Source organism: Rhopilema esculentum, chromosome 6 (genome assembly GCF_057945365.1).
Source record: "Rhopilema esculentum isolate cy_ngs chromosome 6, ASM5794536v1, whole genome shotgun sequence".
NCBI classification, from domain to species: domain Eukaryota; kingdom Metazoa; phylum Cnidaria; class Scyphozoa; order Rhizostomeae; family Rhizostomatidae; genus Rhopilema; species Rhopilema esculentum.
Genome location: NC_142820.1, coordinates 7,206,590 through 7,234,234, shown reverse-complemented (window position 1 = coordinate 7,234,234; position 27,645 = coordinate 7,206,590). Strand labels below are relative to the sequence as shown.

The 27,645-nt window shown below is 37.2% G+C and overlaps 1 protein-coding gene across 4 annotated transcripts; it reads right to left on the bottom strand.

Annotated features, from left to right (window-relative positions):
- Positions 1–202: 202 nt before the first annotated feature.
- LOC135686349 (uncharacterized) lies at positions 203–26,024 on the bottom strand. Of its 4 annotated transcripts, none has more exons than XM_065202559.2 (5): positions 25,867–26,024; positions 15,626–15,718; positions 5,688–6,052; positions 4,848–5,307; positions 203–3,760 (listed from the first exon to the last, which is right to left on the bottom strand). In XM_065202559.2, the coding sequence occupies exons 3-5, from the start codon at positions 5,976–5,978 to the stop codon at positions 1,965–1,967; spliced, it is 2,547 nt and encodes an 848-aa protein (XP_065058631.2). In that variant the 5' UTR covers positions 5,979–6,052; positions 15,626–15,718; positions 25,867–26,024; the 3' UTR covers positions 203–1,964. The 4 variants fall into 4 exon arrangements, with proteins under 4 accessions (XP_065058631.2, XP_065058632.2, XP_065058634.2 ...); XM_065202560.2 differs by lacking the exon at positions 25,867–26,024 and adding an exon at positions 20,504–20,855; XM_065202562.2 differs by lacking the exons at positions 15,626–15,718; positions 25,867–26,024 and adding an exon at positions 9,399–11,903.
- Positions 26,025–27,645: the final 1,621 nt, after the last annotated feature.

Sequence of the window (27,645 nt, the reverse complement as noted above, 5' to 3'; positions counted from 1 at the left end):
ATAAGCAATTTGACAGTGCAAATACTTAGACTGGCAACTCTAACTAAAATGATGTAGCAATAATATTTCTAGAAACCTCAATACACACCTTCCTAAATTTAGCCTGAAGTTAGAGGTAACATTCCGACGTTTTTTGTGGGGTACGTACCTTTATAAATCACGCTAAAAATGAAGGACAAACTCCAGGAATATTCAACGAAAATAACATATTGTTATGTATTCAAAAATTAGTATGAATTGAAAGCTTCTTTAGATAATATGAACATGAAAACATACGTAATATATATTTAAAGAAATAACTACAGAAGCTATATCCTAAACATCACTATTTTTAAAACATAAATATTTTCAAAACGATGTTAGACGGTGCAGGCAATAAGCAAAGTATTTGGTGCCTGTTGGAATTAAATAATCAGAATGCTTTAGGTCAAGGAAAAGGAAGAACTTTTGAGAGAGATTATAACTATGTTTGCTGGGGTGTTTTCACAGGGATTTCGGGTAACAATCGAAGTTCCAATCACTTTTCAAAGATCCACAACACAACAGAAAACGTATATTACAAGAGTCTGAAAATATTGATGGCAGAAATCCAAGAAAACAGCCCTAAATTACGACAGAAATAGAAAAACTTAGGTGAAAACCTAAAACAATGGCGACAGAATAAGCATTGCCAGTAGATGAGACGAAATTAAACCATGCCGATGGAAATGAGAAGTGTCTATAACTTCGAAGCAAAATGAAAACTAGTCGCAAAGAGAAACAGTCCAAGGAAGGTTAGCATAAGAAATTGGGATGGTTGAAAATACAAATTCTTTTTATCAAGCATCTTGATTATAAGTCGATACGATATTCTAAATTTCCCCAGACCAGAAATTCAACATTTTCACAGAGCCTAGAAGCTCTGTTTCAATAGGGTTCTGCAGCCAACACTGCTCTCTCTACTGCATGTTTGATTCTGTTTTATCGCTGTGTCTGGTTGCAGAATATTGATCAAATCGTCCTTCCTTTCCAGGCAAGTTGGTTTGAAAAATCCCTGATAGCCAGAGTGTAAACAATTTTTCATTACAATCCTTTAAGTTCAACATTGTTCGCATATAGATAGCAATTTACAAAAAGATATAATATTGCCAAAAGAAGGCAAAAACTTGCTTGACAATACGACTAAACACAACTAATTATATAAACATGAAAGTATGTGTTTAAAAGTAATTAGAATACTTTACCGGTTTGAATTTAGATATTAAATTGAATTCACATATCAACTATCAGCAGATGTAGACAAACTAAAGTTCACTATATACGGTGTTGTGTTCGAAAGTCACTACCCTCAAACTTGAACAGGTAGAAATCTAGTCTTGAACAAAATGATATTTATCTTAAACTAATACCTTATCTAAAAGTTTTTGCTTGGCTTTGAAATGGAATGCCATACCACTGGTAACTAACCTCTGACCAGATCTACTAGTATGAAACAAGCTAGCTTTCAGTTTTTGATAGCCATTACTCAGAGCTATCCACGAAACAACACTTACTATCAACAAATCATGTGTCGTGCAAACTCCGTAATCACCTCAGTAAAAATTTTTTATGATATACAACTAACAAAGTACTAACACTGTTGAATAACACGTTTTAAGAATATCGCATTCGTTCCAAGTCGATTACTTCATAAGAAAAAAGGGAATGCCTTTATATTGAAGCTACTGTAGACCAACTGATTTCATACCTGTGCTTTATATCTTCTGTAGCACAGTTCTTTTGAAACAGCCTGATTTTGGCATCCAAAAATGTTGTCCGCTCGATGTGTCCTTTAAAAATACATTTTCATATTGACATGTCCTGCTAGTTAGTAACCCATGTAACGCAGGTTACAGGTTTTTCGAATTGCTGCAGCAGAATTAACGATTAAATAATAGCACCATGTCACATTCTTTCGAAATTTGATCTGAAAATACCCTAGTCTCTTATGGTTCTGTATACGGTGGCGGCGATCTTCCGTATGGTGGTGATCTAGGCGGCGGTGTTTGTGGCGGTGGCGTTTGCGGTGTCTTGTTTTCAACAAGTGCTTTCTCTTCATCTTCTGTGGATGCAGAAGACGAGCCATTTTCATCAGGGGTTGACGTGCGTGGTTGATAAGCAGTGTTGGTAAGTGGTGCCCTTTCGTTCGGGAGGAACAGTGGCTCAAGACTGACAAGATCTGGTTTATCTTCATACTCTTCGCGAAAGATGACTGGTTTCTTCTGATACAAGAACGTATTTTTGTCTTCCTTTTGCGGCTCGTAACGACGCTTCCTTCTGTATAAGAAGAAGAAGATGAGTCCTATGACTAATAACAGCACAGCAATGACAATAACGGGGATAAGCACCACTTCCCACCACTTGTAACCACCATCGCCAGACTTTCTTGGCGATTTCCTTCGATTCACGCCCCCACAATTGGTTCCTGCTTTTTTAGCCGAAGTTCCCAGAACAATGTAATCGGGTGCCATAGCATCTAAAAAGGCAGAACCTTCCAGTTTGGCTTTGTAAGCCTGGGCCTTTACACTGTTACAGTCGCCAGTTTGGAACTCTGACGATGAATAGCTCATTACAACCGAACCTGGATAAAACTTTTGCAATCTGATGGTTTTAAAACCTACATCAGTAGTCTCTGCAATCTTTTCCACCAACTTTACTTTGTTCTTGGCGCTTTTCACAAACTTTGCAAAATCTAAATCAACAGAGACATTGAACACGTCGTTATAAACCACGTTCTCATCTAATACCCGGACGGTAAATACAGCATTTGTCTGTTTTCCAAAAGAATCGGTAGCTTGTAAAGCGTAAGAGTTATCTCCAACATCTGCTAAAGTAGGCAACCCATACAAATAAAAATTTTTAGTATCAAGGAATATCTGTGATTCATCGACATCTTTTAACTTCTGCAGCACGTTCCTCTTCAGCGCTAAAAGAAGATTGTATGTGTTTCCATCATTATCATCTTCAAATACGTCATTTTCGATCTTTACTTTGAAGGCCTGTCCGGCATTAACTTGAATAAGGTCTATAGAATTTTTGAGTACAGGAGCAAGATTTTTTATCACCGGTGGAGTGGTTCTAGGAACCATTTTAGTTGTCTTTGGAGCCATGGTGGTATCCGGTGGCGAGGTTGTTGTATCTGGTTTCTCGCGAGTAGTTACCGGTTTCATCATGGTCGTTTCTGGTTTCATCGTGGTCGTTTCTGGTTTCATCGTGGTCGTTTCTGGTTTCATCGTAGTCGTTTCCGGTTCCATAGTTGTAGTTTCTGGCTTCATGGTGGTTGTTTTGGGTTTCATTGTAGTCTTTTCTTCTTTAGTAGTGACGATAATCTTTTTCGTAGTTGCTTCCTCAGTAGTTGTGGGAGGCTGAGTGGTCGTTGTTAATTTGGTAGTAGCTTCTGCTTCAGTCGTAGGAGGTTGGCTGGTCACCGTAGGAGTCGGCTTCACCGGAACCGCAGATGTTTTAGTTGGGGTAACAGCTACGGTGCTTGTCGACTTGATCACAAGGGTCGGGGTTGCGCTGATAACTGGAGTGCCGCTTATCATTGATGTAACTACTGCAACAGGCTTTGTTGCTGATGGAGTAGCGGCAGGAGTTGCTAATGGAGTAGTACCCCGAGCCGCTTGCCGACGGTATCTCTTTTGATGTCTGTAGACGTACCATCCAAGGAAAGGTACGCCAGTGCTGTTGAAAATGCGCTTGTTACCAGATGACATTTTCAGAAGGTTTACCGAACGGTCACCTGTAGGATAAAAGGATGTTGGATAATGTTACTCCTTCAAAAAAGAAGTCATCAAATAGTTGCCTTCCAAAAGAATAATTCTTTTGCAGAATTTTTTTTAAGAACGAGAGAATCCTTGTTATAAATGGAAATGTTAGAAGAAAGGAAAAAATCAAATTGTTGTCGAGAATGCATGCATATGCAGTTGCTTTACTTTTTTGCTTTATATTAAGCCTACCAATCAATGAACAGCTTTCGCGAGACTTCATTCTACCAACACATACTATTCACCTGATGCTGATTTTAAATTGACAGTTGTACTAAGCATATAGTGTCTGGAAAATGTGCAATTAACAAAATGGATATCACATTAGTTTGGGCATGACTGGGTGCAAAATCCTTGGTAAAACCTAAATTTACCCTGGAAATGTCTGGTGAAAGAACGTTATATTGTGTATACAAGTACATTGATGCCTCGGCTCAGTAAAGTAAATATATACTAAAGTAACATATCATACTAAAGTACTTTTCGTCCAAAGATGGATATCACATTAGTTCGAGCATATCTTATGCCTATATCGTGTAACCACCGAATTTGAAATTTTATCCTCAACTTCAAAGGACTTGATCCAACCCGATTCAGAAAATTTTCTTAACTTATCTTCATGAGTTGAGTCATCAGGTAAAATCTAGAATTCGCAATTGCCAAAATCGGTCTGAATGACTTCAAAAATTTCATTCAGACTAAAGTTATGCTTAATGAAAGAATAAAGATTTTTCAAGTTACAAAATAAATAAGCAAGTCACGAGTTTTCAGATATTTCTAGCCAATTTCTCTTCAAGATAGAGCTCTGATAATATCAAGAATTTCACAAGAATTTTCAAGTTAAGTTAATGTACAAACTTTAAATCATCCATTAAAAATGAGAAAAATGGATTTTCATGACGTCAAACCTAAACTACATATTTTCGAAGCCTTGAAAATCTTCCTTAAAAACAAAGAAAACCATGGGAGTTTTACCATTCTATTCAATCTCTTTTTTTATCCTTAAGTGCAATTGTCCCTTAAATGGTAGTAGAAAAGGGCGAGAAAAGGAGAGAAACTGACCTGCAACACCAAGCTTGCAATTCACTTTCCATTTAACAATTAGGCCTGGAGCTTTGGTGATGATGCCGTCTCCTGGTCCCGCTGTTTCCATTGTGAAATCGAGAACATTGCTAGGTTTTTTCTCCTCCACAATCACTTCGTGAAGACCAATATCTACGTAATCAGCAAACTTTCGCAAAAGCTTCACCCTTGCAAGGCCGTTAAAACTTTGGAAGTCGATGCTAAGCAAGGCTGCTGCGACAAAAGCCGGGTTTCCGTGGTGACATACAAAGGTGTCTCTGGCATCTTTGACATTTACCTCAAACTTGAACTTCTTTTTATGATTTTTTGTGCCTGTTTTAAGGACAATTTTTATTCTACCTACATCTGCCCGTGTTGGAACACCGACTAGTTTTCGTTTCTTTTCGTTGTAAGAGAGCCATCGGGGTAGACCGGTTTTGCCATGCTCATAAATGTGTACCTGAAACAAAAAAAACAAAAAAAACAGTCAGTTTTGCCCATAAATCGAATGCTTTTTGCGACAAAAACTATTAGAAACCATACTTACTGACGCAAGCATAAGCTGTAGCACAAAAAATTAAAATAAGTGCAATGATCATTGACTCAGTAATAAAGCTGCATAAGCTATTTTTTGAGCCTCCGAACGATTAAAAACGAAAGACCTCTCTAACTGAACTTAAATAGGAATTTGCACAGTCAATCCTAAATCCATGTCATGAACAATCCCAGATTGTATTACCAATATAAAAAACTAAACAGGTTAGTCTTTTTATATATCCACTCCACCAAAGGCTAAATAACGGTCGTTTCCTATTCTCTGCAAAACATTACTTCACTTACACTAGTGGGGGTATTTCCTTGACCATCTAATATGAAGTCCTGCAGAGAATACTTGAAAACTTTCCCCACTTCTGCTGTCAATAGCGTACCATCTTGATGACGTAATATCTTTGATTTTTCTTTCTCTGAATTCTCTCGCAAAGATAAGTTCTCGTGCAACTTTTTGTAATCAGGAACTGCAAACGTTTCCTCAAAAATCAACACCAAATTTAATACGATTAGCACTGCAACAGCCATCTTTTTTGAGCTAAATAATACACCACAAGAACATCCAATTGAACTCGTCACCATTTTCTCCTAAGGTCAAACTGCAATTATAATGTGGCTAACCAAAGACATCTGCCGTGCAAACAACGAAACGATATCTAAAACGAGAGTGATAATTCAAAATTAGATAGTTCACTTTCTTCATACAACGTATTTCAAAGCTAAATAATAAGGCATCCTTTGCGAAATGACGTTCAAATGGCCTTTGAATGAATTTTATGGTAAAATTTGGCCGTTATAATGGTTAAGGGGCGACGTAGATGATTAAATTACTGCAATGACTTACAATGCGTTTTCGAGGCCAACTAAATCTATCACAGATCTTAGCCGGTGACTAGTATAACTAATTTAAAACCGCCCACGATTCTGTCACCCGCTCTGATGATTTTGTGTGGATTTTTAATCGAGTTTAGGTTAGGCACGGCGCATGCATGTTGGCGCATAGTGCGTCCAGGGCAAATCTAAATTGACATATTCCATATTTGGACGGTATCTCTAATCTCGATTACAAAACCCTTCAATGCATATATACATTAAAAGTAGACACAACACTTGGGTACAGCTACATTCACGTGGAGGAAAGCACAAGGGAGGGAAATTAGAGAAGGAATGAGGTAATACAGAAACACCTCTCTATATAAGAACAACCCCCTCTAAAACAAACGTAGCAACATGACTAGCCTGAGCAAAAACCGAAGGTACCAAACTCACTCTTCACGAGAAACTTGTAAATGGGTTTTTTAAATTTCCCGAAGAAGCATTATTCAAACCATCTTTGTTATGCTTTTTGTTTTAAAGAGTTCGTGGCTCAATATTGTTTATAAGAGGCTGGTGTGGAGGAGCGCCCAAAAACTAGTTAAAGAAAACATTAAAGTTTATGTTTCGAACATATTGCTTATATTAGTCAAGCAAAATGGTTGTTTTAATCTAATTTTGCTAAATTTTCGGCGATCACAATTAATTCATGTGGTAACAAAGGACTCTTGTGTTTTAACAGCATAGCAAGGGTTTTTGGCTGGACAAACATCAAGCACAAAGCATATCCAAATGGGATTTCATGTGCCATGCTATGCCCTAGGGAAGTAAACGGGATATTGATCCAATATCATGGATATTTTTTAAAGATCGAGCAGTTCAAGCGATAGGAATTTAGAATCGCTCCCCAAAGACAACAACAACGACAAAGCAGATTGTTTTGCTGATAGCTTGCGATGACGCTGCCTTTCCGCCACCGGAAATGACTACTTGTGCTTAACCAAGAAGAATTAATATTGTCATTATAACTATGATTATGATTATAATTGTAATTATAATAAAAATGTGCGCCTTTTTATAAAGGCCATCAACAAGGTGAAACACGAATTTTTAAACTCATCCTCTCCTTTCTTGCTAAGCGTTCAATTTATTTTCTTTGGCGTTCGATAATAATCGACTAATACACTCTTTTTATAAGAATATTAATTATAATAAACAATATTTATAAGAATATTCAGGCTCAGAATCACCCAGCTTTTAAGAACATAATAAGAATATTGCTCAGCCTCATTCGTGTCTCTTTATAAAGGTGGCAGCATTTGTTGACTGGGACGCAGGCTACTCATTTTCAGCAATTGCCTGTTTTGTGAAGTTCATAACAGGGAATTTCAGAACTTGCATATCTCGTTTTGAAGAAGGCGTGGCTTTTAGCCAAAAGCGGGCGATGTTCCTTTGAAAACATTTCGAAGAATATACATTTTCATACAGAAACATTTCAGGCTCAAAACGAAAATTTCTAAAAAATATTGAGGCTGGAAAAAGTTATAGTATTCTTATCAAAAAGATAGTAGAAACTTGAAAACAGTAGTCTACAAATCTTCCCCCTTTATTTGAATACATGGAATTTGCCAAATTTTTCATAAAGATACACCAGTAGCACAAAATGTGCCAAAACGAGGGTAAGGGGCGGAAACAGAACAATTTCTTCGCTCTGCTGTCCCCAGAGTTTAGAATCCTTGGTGGCATGGGTCCTGTCTCCCTACTAGCATCCCAATAGGACAATCCAGTGGAATACTACGATGCAATACATTTTGGTATTCTATCAGCTTCACATCTAAATGATTATTTATAGGCAGCTTGAAATCAATATAATGTTTACTGTTCTCGCATCAAGATCACAAAACAAGATAAAAGCAGAGGTCTGCAAGCGACATGGGCAAATGAGGCCCTTTCACATCGAACGAACGATTGTTTTGAAATGCGAATCTTCTATGGATCAATGGACAAATAAACAAAGCGAAGAAAGTAAGCCAACGTCGGAAATTTTTTTAAGATGAATTGACTCGGATTTGACAATACAAGCAGCATGGAAATCATTTGGGCGTTTCCAAACCATCCCTTCCTCTGGTTTCAGTTAAACCTGTTTAGTCAAACCAGATTCTAGCGAGCGAATAAATAAATCGTAGCTTGCTTTCGATGATGTAAAGACTAGACGGGAAATATTAACGCGAAAAGCACCAGGTTCACTGTATACAATACATACAGTTTATGAGAAATTCGAGACACGATTTGCTTAAGATAAGAACAACGTAAGAACATGCCCAGCTTCAAATGAAAATCGGAAGAAAAAACAATGAGTGTTTGGAAATTTACTGTCGTGTTAACAAAACAGAGCAGATTTTGTCAGCCAATCAACCATGAAACTAAAACGTCACGCAGAACTGTTGTTTAGTGGACTCAAAACAGTTTAAAGGATTTTACTTAAAGAAAAACTCAATGTTGGAATACGATAAGAACAGCATAAAGAACACTCGTGTCTCCAATTATCTGAAAAATCAGAACATCGCGTCCAGGCCGTAAATCTAACTTCAAACATTGGTCACGCCTTCATCAAACTCAAAAATTTTAAATTTACGTGAAAACCTGAGAAAAAATGCAAACTAATAGAGAATTGTGAACATGAGAAAGTGAAACTTTCCATATCAATGTATTAATTTTCTGTAATATTTTTCATTGTTGTTTAGTTACTTGTTAGAATAGTAAATTATATAAATTGTATGTAGTGAATTTAGAATATATGAAACTGAACTGAACTGAACTGAATAAGCCGTGGCAAAGATGTAGGGTGGGCCATTTCTACTAAAGTCGGCACGAGTTGGGACAACCGGTCCTTTGTTAGAGATTTACAAAAATTTACCATAACAATATGGTCACAAGACATTGTCAGTGCTCCATTGCATTCCAATCTCAAAGCAAGTACTCGGGTAAACTTACTTTAGAGAAAGGTGAATTTAAACTATCCAAAAAAGTTTGGGCGGCTGATTGGGGGAAGACCACAGTACAACGAAGAAATGAGAATTTACGGGATTCTTCAACGTAAATTGAACTGGCTCTTCGATACCAACTAAAACATGTCAAGTTTGAACGAATGAAAAGCAAATTAACGAAAAAGCAAAAGTTGTTACAAACCATTTATATATGGCTTACTTTGACGTTCTTTGGTCTAACATCGATGTCTGTCCAGTTGACAAAGCCTCTGGTACAATTTTGGCAGAGAATACAATTGTAATAGTGGTTAGCTTTGCGACTGAAAGCGTTTCACAGAGTTGGAGGGCGTCCAGGCAAGAGATCTTTCAAAAAAGCTAGGCTTCCGTAATAAAGTCTGGTGCGGATGCAACAAGGCCACAGACCTAACCTTGGCCTTACAAAACAGATGACTAACAGTCACATTCGACGGCAATATGCCCTTCTCATGTTCTCTGAATTCTAACCTTATTACAGCGGACCACAGAGCGGAACCGTCACCAACCTCTGCTTTATAGAGAAAATGAAACGCATTCTTGGGATGGCATTATACATCATGAGATAATGCAGCATTCTTTCGATAACTATGAAGCATTCAATCTAGACCATAAAATTAATGTTCTTCAAAGGGGGAGCAAACCGTGACAGCTTCTTTAATTTCCTAAAACGCTGTCTAATAAATTCTCCGAGGAGTCTTGGAATGTTTATGAAATTACATTCAGGCGAGCGCTGGGATGCACTTATAAGTTAGTGAAAGCAAGAGGAAAGATTAGCAAATATCGTCTGGAGAAGAACCTTCTCACAGTAAGTGGGGAAGATAAACTGTCCGCGGGAAGGAAAGCAAGAATATGTAATGCATTGAGTGAAGCCACCAGACGCAGAGGCTGGGAAAGGCGAATTACGGGGCTCACCACACCCTATAAAGTGTTAGAAACGTCAGTTTCAAGGGAAAAGCCTCTTCAGTCTCTTGCAATTCACTCCGGTACACTCTTTTTTATAAGAACCAGTAAATTTAAGTTCAGGCTGACTGTTCTTAATTTTTTCGAAAATCTGAGGCTGGATTGTTCTTATGTAAGCAGTGCTATTGCTAGCTTTTTCGCTCTAAGGAGGTGCTCAGGCCTCATTTTCCAACAAAGTGAGTGAGACAGCCTTAATCTGCTGACAAATTTGAATATTCACCGAAAAAGCACCCACACTTTGCTAAAAATCCTCGATTTTGAGAAAAAACGTTGTTCAAAATTGCATTTTGCAGAAGCTCAGCCTCAGCTTGTTCTTAATTTGTTCTTAACTTTTGACCAGTTTTGAGGCTCGTGTTCTTATAAAATTGTTCTTATAAAAATAGACTGTATATCTTTTATTAGGTAAAATCGTAATGCAAACTAAATAATTGAGGCTTTTTTACCATGCATCATGCTATACAAGTCATGTTATACTTGTTCAAGCGTAATTCAAAACATGGCCCATCATCAATCGTCGATCATCAAAACATGATGATCCGAAAGGACGAATCATTTAGATTCCAGTCCCTATATAGCAAAAGCATTTTTTGCATTAAATGGCATTAAACAGCATTAAAACATTTAAAGTCATCAAGGTTCGCCGAGGCGAGTGCCAAGTGGATCCGTCCGATCATCTGGGCCCAAAAGAGGCTGCACGCAGGCTAATAGACTGCGAAAAATCTTAATTTTGCCAGAAAAAAGTATTTTGAGCCCCTTTGAGCACTTCTGTCAAAGTTGTCAGCCCCCGTACATCGGATAACTTAAAGCGCAACCCACTAATGTTTGCTATAAGTATAACAATAATATGAATAACGATCGATACAAATGAAAAATAAAAAACTAGGAAAAGCTCAACAAAAGGTGTCCCCAAGGGTGCTGTCGTCATCGCCCACTCCTTCTGCCTTAGGCCTCCCTCGCGGCCCGATCATTGCTGATCATTTTGTGACTTTATTGTGGAATTTAAGAACTAAGAGAGTAGGATTAGAAAGAAATCTCGTATTTCCTTTCAATCACTAATAAAGACAACTAGGGCTTAGTTTCGTCTCCGCAACATACAGCCGACCACAGATGATCTCTGCGGTTATTGAAGCAATGCAAGCTCTAACCGTATTTGATTCACTTTTTAGTGCGAACAAAAGGAGAACCATTTGAGCAAAACTCTATTGGGGTCTCTTTATCGAAAACGACCCCTCTGTTCGCAACACGAACATTGATCGAGGAACTTTTAAGCTGTTCTTAAAGAAATCAATTCGTTTCCTAGAGAGATTTGTTTTACATTTTTGACGACTGCCAATGAGTACGGCCGCAGGATGCCTTAATACAATTCTGACAGTATCCCGGACAATGATGAAATAAATGAAGAGAATGAAGCGATTGCATAGGGCGTTGACAAAAAACCCTTTTTAAATACCTTCCAACCGTTTAAAAAGGGTTAGGATGTATGTGTGAGCTTGAAAAAAAGAGTTATCGCGAGAGACCATTGACGTAATTCAAGTGGTGAGAGCTCTTTCCGAAGCTTTAGACTTTATATAAACGTGGCATAAGAACAAACCCAGCTTCTTGTTCAAGATTATTTTCAGGAAGTTCGTCCTTGATAGCTCCAGGGGTGTAGCTACTATTATATCATGTTTTTTATATTAATAGGGATAAAATACATAACAATAACTTTTCAATGTAAACTTTCGGTAAATTCATGGATAACGGGAAAATTGGGACAAAACTTTTTCACACAGCTCCCCCCCCCCCCCCCCCTCCATAACTCGAGGTATCCCCCAGAAAGAATGAAAGCGGCGCTGGCTAGGTGTGGTACTCCTTTATCTTCACGACCCGCTGGATTTCGTTGGTCGTGTATCCGTTTTAAGAAATCTTGGACTGGACCAACATTGATCATTCAGAAACGAGGGCTTGAGCCAAATTCAGGAGGAAACCAAAAAGAGCAATGTTCTTATCGACAAATGCGTGTATTTGTAAAATTACAGCCAACGTGGGATTCCCATACAATTGGCTGATTGAATAAATGAAATACATAAAAAGACCAGGAAACTGGCCCATCCCACTAAATAAATTCGCGATGCTATAATTGTGCAACTGGCTTACTGTGATTCGAAGAACAAACAAGGAATGAAACTCAACAATAACAGTCAACGATTATGACCATTGTTAATCGAATCATTCACATTTTGGGAGCTTTGAATACGAATTCGGTTCGTAGTTGTTTGTAATCTTTGGCAAGCAAAAACCGACAAGGCTACCCAGCCCATCTCTGTGGGAGTAAGCCATGTGAAGTAAATGTACTTTGATAATTGTTCCGGGGTCAAAAAATTCGTGTGATTATTTGTTTTAAAAGGCTGCCATCTTGAAGGTTCAAATTCACCACCATCATCACCACCACCATGAGAAGAAATTGTTCCTTATCTAGCAAGTGATGGTTACCCGGTGGTTGTAAAGTGAAAGTTACACTATTGAAAATTGCAGATAATAACTGGGTGAAGAATTCATATCTGTGGAAAATTTAATCAAAAAATGTCTTGAAAATACCTACATACTTATATTATTCATGTGGAAAAAGCCAACTCGCTATGTGTTGTAAGCTGGTTTTAACCAATGAGGTGTATAGAATACGCTAGAGGGATAACTCTGTAGGGAGGCAGTGAGGCCTATCAATTTCCGCATTGCACGGCAAGAAGTGACTCACAGTGTATGGCGTTCTATTGCATCTCGCTATTAGGATTGTTGTTTCGTGCGTTTCTTTTTGGTCTAAGAATTGACAGACTGATAAGAAAAGACATTCTTATAAAAGGGTTGGAAGTAAACGGCTCCCGCCAGTATTTCTACGGATATAAGTGGGGATGGATCAATTTTACTTCACCGGTTTGTTGACGATTAGGCCTATCCTTACCATTAGGTACTTCAATATATTGTCGCTTTTCTGTAAAATTTATACATTTTTTCTTAAATTTTATTTCTTTGGTACTTGCTATATTCCTCCTTGTTTCATGACCGATGCCTTGCAAGGTGATCACTTGATACACCTCGTCAAAAATATCGGCTTTAAATATATGGCTGTTTGTTTGCGAAGGTATGCCAAAAAAATTAATGAGAGAAGTCATAAATAAAAACAAACCAGGTATTCCCCTTCAGATCAACAAACTCGTTTTGTTTGATAATGTTTAGGGGCTGCGAAAAAAACGCTATAGATCCTCCAAAACAACGGTCGGTACCATCACTGTTAATGTCCAGAATTATGCTTTACTTTCCCATTTTCCTTAAAATCCAATAATTTAGGTTCGTAGGTGTTTCAGATTTTCCAGTTTAATCACTTAAAACTGAATTTTCGCCTGAATTCTTTGCTTAATATTGCACGTTTCATTCAAGTGTTTGTACGGCACTTCTCCGTTCTTGCCGTGCAAATGAGATTTCTCCTGGCTTCACTTCCTTTGGTCAGGGCTGCCTCGAGTTGACCCTCTAGCGTATTCTATACACCTCATTGGTTTTAACAAAGTGTATCTAATGAGTGTTTTAAAATGACACGAAATGGAATCTGCATTAGGAATGCGATTCTGTGTATTCATTTCAAATTTATTCGTTAATCAGATTTTAAGTTTCCAAACATGCTTAAGTTGATGACAGCAGGTTGACAAATCTCTAAAAGAAAATTAGACCTCCATTTCAGCTTTCGATTGACCGAGAATCTTCTATCAAACACTGGTCACAAGAATTTCCTTATCGTCTTAGTTTTTAAAGAAATACAATTCTAAAAGCAAACTGTCATTAAAAAATGATGACCTTTTCGACGTTTATGACGCCACGAGGCTTTTATCATTGACCGTATTTAGCAAATAATACATTATTCATAATAGCAGCTCACATTTGTTAAATTTAATAAAATGAAATACCTGTCTTGGAAAGCCTGACAAATTTCTCGAATTTAGGCCACAAACATTCAGAGCTTTACTGTGCATTGATTTTTCTGACTGGCTCAGAGCAGAGCAGGGCCCAGCCAGACTACAAAGTTTGGGTATGCGCGGGGAACAATAACTTTTTGCTCAAATCCTGTCCGCGCATTTTTGCAAATTTAAATTAATCCGCGCAGTTGGAACATGGACTTTCGTGTGAATATCGCGCATAGCCTAATCTCGAGCCTTAAAAATGCTATTTAAAAATGAAATCCCGCAGCTTTTAACCTGTCATTTTGCAACATGATTTGTTCCCGCGCAAGCGACAGAAAATGATTTCCCGCAAACAAAAAATACTTTACACTCTGAGAGCCCAGAAAAAATGGCGGCACAAAAACAAAAAACTTGAGAAATGTCATTGAAAAGAAAATAATATTATGGTTTAACAAATCCATGCCGAGCTATGTTTGTTTTTTTAGGTAGGTTTTCAAAGTTTGGACGGATGGAAACTAGACTTTGCAAGTGTACTTAGTTTAGGCCACATTGATATGACATCAAAATGACCTCGTGTTCATACGACGACATTTTCTAGGAGATCCGAAGAGCCTTACAGGCGACAAGGGTGTGCTAAAGCAAGCCGAAAATGGGTTGGACACGCCCAAGGCCAACTTGAAATAGTTAAGTGAAGGGTAAGCTTAGCCAAATTTAAAAAACTGGACCAAACCTCACAATTGTAAGAGGAGACAGCGCAATTTTTGAAAATCACCTTTCCGAGACCATACCTTTTTTTAACTCTGGCAATTTGATGTGATTTCACGTTACAACGAATATTGTGGTTAGAACTTCGCATTCGAAACAGCCATTACAAGTCATCTTTGAAGCAAATATAATTGATTATTATACGGTCCGCCATTTAAATGCAAGACAACCCTGAGGGACACTTCCTGAATATTCAAAAGTGCTCCTAGACATGTCCCGGTTTAATTATGCAATGGACGATTATTGGAAGTGTCTTATTTCTGTTCGCTTCAAGGTAGCGAAAAACTGCTATGTTGTAGGTACCATTTCCAGGGTAAAATTTGTCCACGGTTCCATTTTAAGAGCTAATCGTGTAGAAGGCTATTTTTGGCATCAAACTTTCGGGAAAACCAATCGTCAAGCAGCATCGAATGTAAGGTGCATGCGCCGTGCAAATCCACTGTTTATGTCATACACAAGGGCAAAAATAAGTAGACTGGGGTGACCAGGTGGAGTTGTTCATGAGTATCAAAGTAAGACGCAACACAGCATAAAAATTTCAATCAGACGTACAAAAATATAACATTGCTACTGGTGTCATCCTTGAAAATCTAAATATTTTGCAGTATAGCATTAGCCTTCTAGGTACAGGTGTTAACCTGACCAAATGGTCGATGCTACTTTTCATAAACGATACAAGAAGTCAGTCAAAAACGTTATTGTGTACACCTGTTGTGATTCGAAAGATACTGTAACTTACCCAAAAGAAGTCGAGCGTGACGTAAAATTTCTTCTCACCACTCCCAATCAGCGAATCAACCGATTGGCGTTGGCCGGTAGGATTCTGACAAACCTATGAATTAAATTTCGTTCGTATTAGTAAAAAGTCTTGGCTTGTGAATACGGCTCTAAAAATTAAATGCAAGCAAATCAATAACGACTGGAGGTAAACATTAGGAAAATGTTCTACGAAATCTTAAAGTGTTGAACAAGATATTTCTGCTTACCAAATGGTGTAAAGAACCAAATTATTGAACAAATCAAAAGAACAACAAATAATATGTTCGAACGTGACTGTTGGTGTAGATTAGGTAAGGGCCTGAGCAAAGCGACTAGTTCCTTAAGAAAAACAATTGGACAGGATTAGTATGTAAAATCGTCTGGAAGTTAGCAACATTATATCATAAAATCAGAATTGTAATGATCATGACTACCAAGCTTTAAGTGGCAGCTGAATGGAATTTGGTAAACTCACACCCCCCTTTAGAGATTATTTTGTTTACAAATTCATCTCCAACGAAAGCCTTCGCAAGTACGGTTGTATCAGTAGTGTCTAAGCCATCTCTTAAAATCAAAGGACGCCCGTAAGAGTAAGTATGGGAAAGTCGCTACAACACAATGTGAGACTTTCACTTGGGATAACTTTAATATACACTCTTACTTGCCGACAATTTGGGCCATTTAATACAATTTTTTATCAAACAAAGAGAGAAAATCTGGATTTTAACGACGAAACATTTTGAGCGAGCGATCAGTAGTGGGATTCTCCGTCTTCAGTTTTTCAGAATACCACTGATTAAGGGTACAGTAGAGCACAGAAGGGCGCAAAAGGGTACAGTAGAATTGAATTTAGAGTGGGTGCCATTATTTGGCCAGTTCAAACTTTAATTTGTTCAATTACGCTTTTATAACAAATTCATGTGACATAAATTTAAAGAAAACAAAATGGCCAGAATAAATTCATAGTTTGAGGATGGGGGGGGGGGGGTGAAGGAGAGAAAAATAGCGGACAAAGTGTTAACAGAAATGTAGAAACTACAAACGATAAGGTGAAATGTTTATTGGAAACAGTAAACAGGGAGAGCATTTGTCTCCATAACGCCCATAAACAGGACAGTTATAATCGACCGTTATATGTGAGCAAGAAAGCCCTATTTCATGTCCAGATGCAAAGTCATTCACTTATTCGATGAAACCTGAATCAATAAAAACCAGGACTCTCTCGATTTTCATTATAAGTATAGTGCAAATGCCTCATTTCTCACAAATTATGCAAACGTTTTCCTTTTTACGAACAGAAAATACGATCATATCACGTCATGGATTTTGATATGTTATCTAGCCTTGATCAGCAACCCGGCATTTCCTGGTCAAAGGAAATAAATGTCTGCTAGGTTTCGTAGCTTCGAATGAATGCTCTATTATGACGTTTTTAAAAGGCCAGACCATAGCCACAGTTTTTAATTACTGCCTGTTGAATTATCCATAAAAGCGCGGGAAATGTCGCCCACCAAAAAGATATTATTTTAAAACATAAAAACATAGCCCTAAGTACACAAAGTATAGGCTTCTATCAACATGACAGTCAATTCTTTCCGTGTCAATAGCCATCTGAACAAAATCAATTTTTATCACTGAGCCAACCAAGATTAGGCTCTATCGTACACCAATTGTACTGTCAGGGATATTCCACTATGCGGACAGCCAAAAAGATCAATCTTCACGCAAAGTTAATTCCACTTCAAGTCTACGTACATTTACCAAACAGCTCATATTTTTCTTTGCTTAATAACAATCCATCATAATAACAGCCACAGCACCGGCAATGACAATAATCAATGTTTTACAACTTTAGAACTCGTAAAGAAACAAACTTTGAAACTGTGAACATGTATAAAATAGCACATTAGTTAATTGTTGCATCAAAATATGTTTTGTGTTCCTGCTAGAATTACCAATAATCCATTAAAAAAGACTGGGTCGAGTTCTCTTTGTTAGCTAACTTCAAACTTTAGTGTTTCATGACAATAAGACCCTGTTTACAGGGGGGAAATGAGATCGATCCAATCATCTGAAACAACAGCAACAGTAAGCACAAAAGTAAGACAGCAACAACAACAGCAATAGCAACAACAACGAAGAATCTGATCACAAAATCATCAATTCTGATCACAACGTGATTCCGTAATGGTTACATGCGACATTTAATCAGCTCGCCATTTGATCTTCCTACATATTTGGATGGGTTTCTGATTATTTTAGATGGATACAGCTCCGCAAAATGAGGTTCCGCATGTTTCATCACACACTCGGACTTGAAGCTTTTTGCTAGATACCTATACCTTGTAACAAGTATCACATAACAAAACATTTGTCAATAGAAATGCGCTACAATGACCGAACAGTTTAGTGACTGCGCTCCCATCAACTGGTACCTAACTTCATACAGGCTCAATAATTACGTGGCATTCCACCCCTATATGTTTTCCGACATGATACAACTGCATACAACAAAATATTCCAGCCAAGAAAGTTTTTCTTTTAAATTCCACGTTCTCTAGACTGACGCAAAGGACGCCTGTACAGGGAACATAGGGAACATAGGGTACAGGGAACATTGGGAACATACTCTGAGGGCTTACGGCATTAACAGCTTTTTCCTCGTAAATGTGATTTCTTCTCTTTTTGCAATTGATATTTCCTTTTATTGATGATTAGTCCTTTAACCATTAATTTCTACAGGCGCCTTTGACCTGATTTAAGAATACAAAGAAGGCTCCACTTGCCTTTGCTATTCTAAAACTAGAGTTGCCTTAAAGGTATAAATTATACAATCGATTCAATAATGATTCATTCACTCATTCAAGAAACAAGTAACCACAACATTTTTGCATTATAATTTGCAAAAGATATTAAAGATTTTTTAAAATTTTGTAATATCAATTTAGCAAAAAGGCTAGGTCTTTGATCTCTGAGCAGCAAGGCATATCCGTTATCAATTTTGCTTTTTAAGAAGCAATTTATTTCTTCTATTCAATCTGACAGAATCAGGTGCCAGAATAAAGAATATAAAAGAATTAACGGGTGTTTCGACAGCAAAGAAGACGTTTTCAGATTCACGAACGACTGGTGGAATTTAAGGGCAATCGACAGGTACCAATGTGGCTTTAAGGCTCTTGCGCAACCGGCATGCTTTGCACTACATTTCAAAGCCGGCCTAATACCGTAAGGCATGAAAATGCCAAAAACGGTCCATTTTTCCTCGGGTAGAAAAACAGTTACCGCAAAGCATGCTGATTGCGCAAGAGCCTTTCAGTTATCTGTCAATAAATACTGGCCAATCAATCAGCGTGTGAATAGTATGGCGCTCACTGATTGGGTAATTGTTGATTGACAAATGACTGAACCATTTTAGTATCTGTCGACTGAATTTAAAAAGAACAAACAGTGCAACGAGAAGCAAAGGCGAAATCAAAAGCAAGTCGATGTTAGCAACAACAGCAACATATAATGGAGAAGACGCGAAGGTTGGTGAGCAATAAAAGAACTCCCATTCGAACGAGAGCTGAATAATGCGTTGTTTACAAAGTACACTTGTGGGAAAATTAGTGGATTTATGTATAACGGCTCTCCCAGAACGAATCTATTCTTAACTCTTACCATGTCAATTAATCATTATCGATTCCCAAGCTTATTCGCTTGTTTTCAAATAACAATTATGTCTAGGGCCGGGATTCGGAAAGAACAACTTCAATTCATACAGAGTAAAATTCAAGGAAAGCAAAGTAAAACCTTTGCACAGATCTTGTAGAAAAAGCAGAAGATATAGGTAGAACAAAGTGGCCAAGAAACTTATTGAAGATGAAGACGAATACATCTTTCCATGAAATTCAATACAGTTCACAGCAATCCTTCAAACTGTTTTTCAATGAAATAAGCTTTAAGATAACAAATTCCCGAGAAGAAAAACTCGCGGAGAAAAAAGATATCTTCTTTGCTGCAGCTGGTTAGGAAAACATAGGATTAAGGCATCTGATAAAGAGCAGCAAAAAACAAGAAAACATTAATGGCATTAGCCTGATCGAGCTCATTATCGCTAGCATATCTCATTTCGTCTCTGTTTGTGGGTCTCTCTAAAGATAAAATCCTTAAATTCTCTTGATTGCTTAAACTATTGTCTGACCAGTAATCGAATGCTTTGCTCGCCTCCACTTTAAGAAAGTGGGACGCCGCTAGATTACAGGGAAGAAAGCAAACCAAATAAGATTTTATAGCGATTTGTCGAGGCGGTTGTCGGCTAGTGCATGTCTGAGATTGCACGGGAACTGGTTAGATGGGTTTTCGCATTAATAATTTCGAAGAAAGATGACGAAAGTATTTATTTGGGAGCACGTAAATATAGTCAGTCTATACGTTTTAGCATTCTTCATGGGCTACAAAAGTGCTTCCTTCATGGGCTACAAAAGTGCAAGTTTTATGGCTGGATTATTACTGCTGAATAACAGCTTACAGTTCTTCTAAGGTTTTATAAACGAGGCTTTGCAAAGATTGGCCAGTCAGGCAGCAAGTTAAAGGGCACACTCGGTATGTGTATTGAAGGTGGATACAATCTGCTTTCTCCAAAGTAACCCCAATCGGCCAGGGAACACATGCCTACGCAAGTAAATGGTAGATGATCAAAACCACTCAAAACACAGGGGGTGACTGCAATAACAATCTAGGCTGATTTGCTACACGTTTCTGCTATATGCCACTCCACCTGATTCACAAATTCGAAAGGTATAAAATCTACCAACAGCCATAGCAACACTAACAACAAAAAACGAATAAAGAGGCCTAACATTTCTATCAGACTTACATCATCTAGATCTTTGGAGAACCATGACAAAAAATCCTCATCCCAAACCAAGAATTCGCCTACTTTGGCCGACAAGGGCGACCAATGCTTAACGGCGTACCAACGGTGAAATTTTTATGAGCTTTCAATATCAATTGCCAATTGAACATGTGATATCAGCAATCAAGTCTAGCTCATTAAAAATAGATGAATGGGGGAGTAGAAAATAGGAAACGTGAATTTGTTTTGAAGAAGCTCGGTACAATGAATGTATGCAGTTATTAATTCAAACAAGCATTGTCGCTGGAGAAAATTATTATCAAACAGAACAGGAAATCATCCTAACAGCCAAACTTGATCAATGACTGTGACCAGTCTGTTAATTTCAAAAGACTATTCCTACCAGAAATAAAGATACTTTCTTTAAATAAACAAGCAATCTTTACTTACTAGCCTATAACAGGTACGGCGCCACTGGGGGGGGGGGGCTGGGGGAGCTTCAGCACCCCTCCACTTTTTCAAAACTAAAATATTTTCGACAGTCTTTTTTAACTATTTTTTTTAAAAGAGTATAAAAAATAAAAAACTGAATTTTATTTATATATTTAGGTTTATTTCTATAATTTGTCTATTATTTGCATTAATTTAGTAGATAACTTTCTGTATCATTGCAATTTCTGCATTTTGGATGTGTAAATTTAGCCTACTGAAAATACTCGAGATCAAGTAGATGCACATTTCTGTTCAGGAATTAAAATTCTCTCAATCAATTCAACAGCTTCTTGTTATTCACATCGAAGTACACTTTGAACGAAAGGTCGCCCTTTCTTTTTGTCCCAACGTCTGTCACTAGCGTTTTAGCATGACTCCTCTCCTCCCAAATTTGTCTTAAAAATCAATAATCAATGTTTTTGTGAGAATCGTCGAATTTTCTGTTCTGAGCGGTATAGTAATTTGTTAAATTTTTGTCTAGGAGATGCATTTTTAGCCATTCTAGAAGGCTGAATTTCAAAAATTTTCTTGCACGTCGGACCCAACCCGTGGGTCCTCATACGTCACTAAACTTGATTCTCAGCCCCCCCCCCCAAGTTCAATTTCGTGCGCGCCGTCTCTGTATAAAAGGAAAACTTTCACGCACATATAGCTAATTCTGTAAAAGTTCTGTGACAGTTGTCTTACGGGAATTTTTACAAAGCTACAATTGCTCCAGAATTTTTTATTATCGATGATACAAAAAAGAGTAATTTAAAGCGGAACCGATTAGAAATAGCATAACATACACACGCGAGCCTTTCTGGGGCCTGTAGAAAAAAGATACAATTATAGCTTTGATAGTTGACGTTATCTATATTGTTAGGAAGCCAGCAACAAAATCAAATTATATTTCGATTTGACGGTTAAACTAAATACATCAAACTATCCACTTAATATTTGTTGGTTAGATATAGGCAACACTGGCAGTAGGCAGCCACCCGCAATGGGACGATGTCTTGACTGGAACATTTAAGCAGTACCAGTCTAACCTATATTTGCATGGCCTAACTAAGAAAATGAATAAAGCATGGACAGAGGTTTATAGGACTGTAAACAAACTAAATATGCAAAATATGCTAAACATGCTAAATATACAAACTATGCTTTAGCATACAGCGAAAAGCTGCAACAAGGACTGTCCTTTACAAGCAAATCTGTCACTTTGCATTCCCATTCAATTATAACGCTATTCTTCACTTGAATAAACAGGATGTCGGCTCAAATTGACAGTATCAATGAGAAGACAGTGATAACACTGTGACAACTGACAATCTGTCAACATGGGATGTTAACTGTGACATTGTTAGTTTTTACAAACAGCCCATATAGAGTCAATATCCTTGAGAACTCTAACTGGCTGGTTTGAGTGAAAGCAAATGCTTTCGAAGTAAAAACTTTCGAATGTGGTTGTGGGGGTGATATAGCAGATTTAATTAACCTGAATAGGAGCAATTAACCAACTGGGGGTTATTTTCAATAGGGACAGGATGGGGTGAGTGATTTCGACATATGAAGTCATACCCAAAAATTTATCAATTTGTCATAAACTTCCCCAGTTAACTCATTAATTTGGATTAGTTTTTGTAATTTGGGATAGAAGGGATGGAAGAGTCAGGCTACCAGTCTAAGATTGGGGCCCACCTTAATGCAAGGTGTTTCTTTTTTAATTAGTTCTATTAGACCCCCCCTTTTGCCCCTTCTTAAAATTTTTCATTTGAGGCTCTCTGTTTAATGATGTATGTTCATGATCATGCATGCCCCCATGTTTTTTTGCATGTTACACTGGGAACATCTCTAATCAATGTCAGGTTAAATTTTTCAAATGAGAAGTTTTTGATAAAAAAAACTCTATACACAGTTCAATTCTGGCATTGCTAAGTATCAAGGAAACATGCCTTATAAATCCAAAACATTAATTATACTACACAAAATATTTTTTTGTAACCCACAAAACATATTCAACCATAGAGATTATTTTTAAAAAGCATATTGAAAGCTATTAATTGGTTTGTAGATCTTTGCCAACCATTAACAGATCCACTTTATGTGTAGATAGCATCATTGTAACTATGGTGGCAATTAGCAAATTTGACACAAAATTGTAGCTATCTGTTTATATGGCTATTATTTTCTTAAAGTAAGGTCCTAAAAACATGTAAATACTTCTTGTATTTGCATTTAAATATGGCTTAAAAAACTGTTAAAAATTTAAATCTCTTTTTTATTTGCAAATAAGCCTGGATTTAACCTAGTGCAATTAACATTTGCAGGATACATTTATACAGACAATTTACAGGATAAAATTAAAGCATTTATACATAAATATATTGCAGAATAGACTAAAGCTGCCACTAAAAAATGTTTTGCAAATTTAGTTCAAATTGCAACTATCACATTAGTTTATTGTTAATAAAATGGGGATGATCTATACTCCATTGATGTGTCACACAAACAATCTTAAAAAAACAAGATGCAGAAAGGCTACTAGTGAAGTTATGAATATCCAGCTTATAAATGAATATCAAACTATCAATTGGCCAAAATTAGAATCAGATTGGATGTAAAATTAAAACACTAGGCTATGGCAATGTTAACAACATTTTTCCTATTATTAAAACCTCTTCCTAAACTTTCCATTCTCCAATCTTCCCAAGACTTATTGGAAATACTAAACCAAGACCAGACCCTTCCTAGCCATCATAGTTTATCTATCCCAGACTAAAGTTGATGAAATATGCTCACCCTTGGATAGCATTTCAAAGAACTGTCTCTGATTTGAATCTTTGCCTTGAGCTAAATTGAATATTTTTATACAACCATATACACATGTTTCTACAATCTGGCAAGACTAAACCCCAGAATGAAAGACAGCAAAACTCTGTAAAAAGAAATTGCATGCTCTTGGTTATTCAAGCTTAACATAACAAATTATATAAGGGGAAATGTTTTCAGATTTTAACCCTGTTTGATGATGCCATCTGCTAATGGCATAAGCATCAATGTGGCCTGTCAGATAAGGATTTACTTTTCACTTTTGGAAAAGCTTTTTGTAACAAGATTTGGATGTTGGCAAAAATAAGGTGAGTTTAACCTGGACCATTCACTTGGATCAAAATCTTCTGATCAGAAGAAATAAAGGGTACTAAAGCTTATTAAAGCTGGCAAAGTTGGCACAAAACACAAGACAAAACAAGTCATAAGCTCTAAGTTTGACCAAGTGTGCATGCAATTTTCATTGGTGTTGTGTTTCCGTCTCTCGCATCAATACGCAAGGAAATCGTCCCAGTTAATAGTAAAGCAGGAAAAATCAGGGATTATCCCTGAAGTCATAATATTTTCTTAACCAATGCAAAGAAAAGGAAATTGCAAGTCCAACCGCACCCACATAAAATAAGCAAAATCGACTGGAGAAACTCGCTAGGAACTGAGGCACGATATGCTATCACAGCAGATCTGTATAGTTTGGCAAATGAAACTTTTCAGAATTATAAATAATTTTCTACCAAAACAACATCAGGGCAGTTAACAAGGGATGGGGAAACTATACATGTAATACAGGTTGTGTTATTATGATAGGGAGCAGTCGCAGGAATAACTAGGTAATCACTCGTCAAACACTAAACAGGGTCGTATAACAACTCCCAAACTAAAACTGAGATCGCAACGGTCAATTTCAAAACATTGACGTTTATCGACTTTCACTGCGAGGATTGCATTTGCGCTGAAAGGATGAGTTATTGGTAAAACGTTTCGTTAACACAATAAACAAAGTTTTTAATTTAGTACATTGTAGAAAAATAGGGTCTTCCCCGTACAGCACACGAGAGGTCTTCTCACTGAATCAACGGCTTATAAATGTGTGGCTTAGCTTCACAGATTTTGACAAAAGCATTGCAAGAAACAGACAAAATCTGTAGGGAAATCCTGTTCTATTTAACATAACCTTACCTGTTTGATATTTTGGGTATGGGCAATTTGAAGCCCTCCGGGTTTATAACAACGAACTTCCATCAACTAATTATTTAATGTCCAACAGGGCGTTTTATCATTGTTTACTGTCCCGTGTCTTGTATAAATAAAAGGGCATTCGAAAAAGTACAAGCGACAAATTTTAAATGTATAATTTGCAACAAAGAAACAAGCATTTAGTTTCATCTAGTACAAAGTAAGGCATCAGTCAATGGTATTTAAATGGCCCATTTATGTGAGGTGTTTTGACACGAATTATAAACTTCCTTCGCTCTTGTGTTTTGTATCAAATTGTTAACACAAACAGAAAGCACAAGCTCAGTTGGTATAAACTAAATGATACAAATTTGGAAGACTGTTTTCGATCGACAAGAGTAAAATCAATGTAGAATTTGATTCTGAAGGATAGGAAAACATTGAAATAAAGAACTATTACCTATCCATCCATTATAAACAACGAAACTTCGCTGCCAGCCAGAGACAGACCTTTAAACGAAGCAATATCTAGGGCCAAACGAACGTTGAAATACTTAGAACACTATTTTTGCTTTTATAAAATGTCTTTTTGAAGCTGGAATGTTGGATATCGGCGTTTTAGTCCTCTGGAAACTTTTCTAAAGAGCTTTATCCAATCACGAAATCGCTCTGAAAGGCAGTTCATAAATTCAGTTATAATTGGTTATTTAACAGGGAAAGCCAAACTTCTAATAAAAGTAGCTTTTTATCCTGGCATTTGATTTTTTCGTTTGTCTGTACAAAATTTACCGGTCATGGCAAATGAGCATGGCAGAGATGGAATCTGGGCCTAACCGCTCTAATGACAAAATTTGACAAGCAGTTTCGAGCGGGGCTGTAATATAAGTAAAATCCCTATTTCATACCTGTTATGTTCCACTGATTCTTTAACTAAGCATTTTCCCAAGAAAACAGCGTTCAAATGTTCGCGTTGGTGTGGTATACGAAGAAGGCACGAGAAAAGAGAATTAGAAATCAACTCTATGGATGATTGACCACAGTTTGATGCTCATATGCTGTTTGACATTACGACAGCGGATGTGCCGGGGGGTTGCCTCGCACATGAAATTTCCGACATTCGAGAGAAGGCTGGTGGGGGGCATGGGGGTACGGTCACATTTTGTTGACAACAAGGGAGGGTGCTGAAACCTCGAGGGTATTTCTTACCCAAAAGAGACCTTGTTTTGGAGAAGTATAAATAAATTAATCAATCATCAGTGATAAATCAATCAATCAGAATAGGAAGTTCTGCGACAAACCATTCATTTAGCATCCGAATGGGGAATACATATGCTTAAAACAAATCATGTTTTCGGTCACTGACTTTTTGGGCCAGGGATTTTAACAGATCCCGTGTGTTGTATGACAAATGATACTTAGGTAACTCGGTACATTTATAAACTATAATTAAAAAACACACATACACGATCAAAAATTTGTCTAAAACAAATCAGTTTTAGACAAATGCGCTGTCACAGCTGACATCACTTACTTGTCATTAGTTCTGGTCTGTGGGCATTGCATATCAATGTAAAAACAGTTTACATACAAAACCTGCAGTTTATACGAAGACTTGTTTTAGAAACTTCAGAAAATTCTACTGGATCGATTCCACTTTCATTAAAGATTGAGCCGAAGTTAAAAATCTTTTTCACTGCTAAAAATGGAATGAAAAATGAAAGTTTCGTGAAGGATATGGTTTTTGTAGGATGCAGATAAGAACGCTTGAAATAAAAGATATTAAAATTTTTTCAGTTTTGAGACGCAGATGAAATTTTATGTAGCTTTATGGACGACTCCCACTAATTTCACTTGTTTTTATTTTTGCTACTTTGATACGCGCGAACAGATTCTAGTCATTGATCTCTTATAGAGATCAGTGATTCTAGTCATAAGCCACTCTCAGCAGTCGACGCCCCCCTTTTGAAGAGACTGGTAGAAATTAGGCATGATTCATAAAAATACCAGGCATGCCAGCTTTGCTTTCTGTTTTTGCCAGCAAACAAATTAATAACGAATATTCCAAAAAATTGAAGCTGACACTAAGATATATCAACAACAGGTTACCAAAGCTTTAGCTCTAAAGGACATTGATAAGAAGTTTGATTCAAACCTTCGGGCAAAGGACTCGTGAATCAAGAATGTTTTCTATTATGTAAATTGTATCAACAGATGCGAAACATTTGCATCAAGTTATCAAAACAAAGCATTTCATTCCTATCCAAACAATTTTGTTTTATAGAAAGATTTAATCGAAAATATTACAGTTGTAATCCGCGCCCTTAGCTTAAAGTCTTTAGAATTCAATTCTGTTGCAAGTTTGCTTTCTTCGCTCTTTTCCGAGCAGTGGCTGACAAAATTGTTAAACAATTTTGTACAACCCCCCGCTTTGGTCATCAGCAAAAATAGAAAATGCTTTTGTACACAGTTAAATCCTATTGTATAGTGTGTAAGGAAATTGAAATGAAACTTGTTTTCCAACTTTAAGACAAAAAAACAAAGTCAGGTTGGCAAGAAACTCGCTTTAAATTGGATGATATAATCCTTTGGACAATACCCCCTATTCAAAGGCTGAGACAGATACCACAGAATTCCATTCATTGTCAACCCCCTGGTGTCGAAGGGTGAGGTCTCAAATGAGCATC

What these genes read in the sequence shown, in the direction of transcription:
- LOC135686349 (XM_065202559.2), bottom strand. Translation starts at nt 5,978, where the DNA reads ATGGTGACGAGTTCAATTGGATGTTCTTGTGGTGTATTATTTAGCTCA. An exon ending in AAGGAAATACCCCCACTAGT is followed by an intron (nt 5,308 to 5,687) that starts GTAAGTGAAGTA and finishes TTTTTGTTTCAG; the next exon opens with GTACACATTTATGAGCATGG. An exon ending in TTGCAAGCTTGGTGTTGCAG is followed by an intron (nt 3,761 to 4,847) that starts GTCAGTTTCTCT and finishes TTTATCCTACAG; the next exon opens with GTGACCGTTCGGTAAACCTT.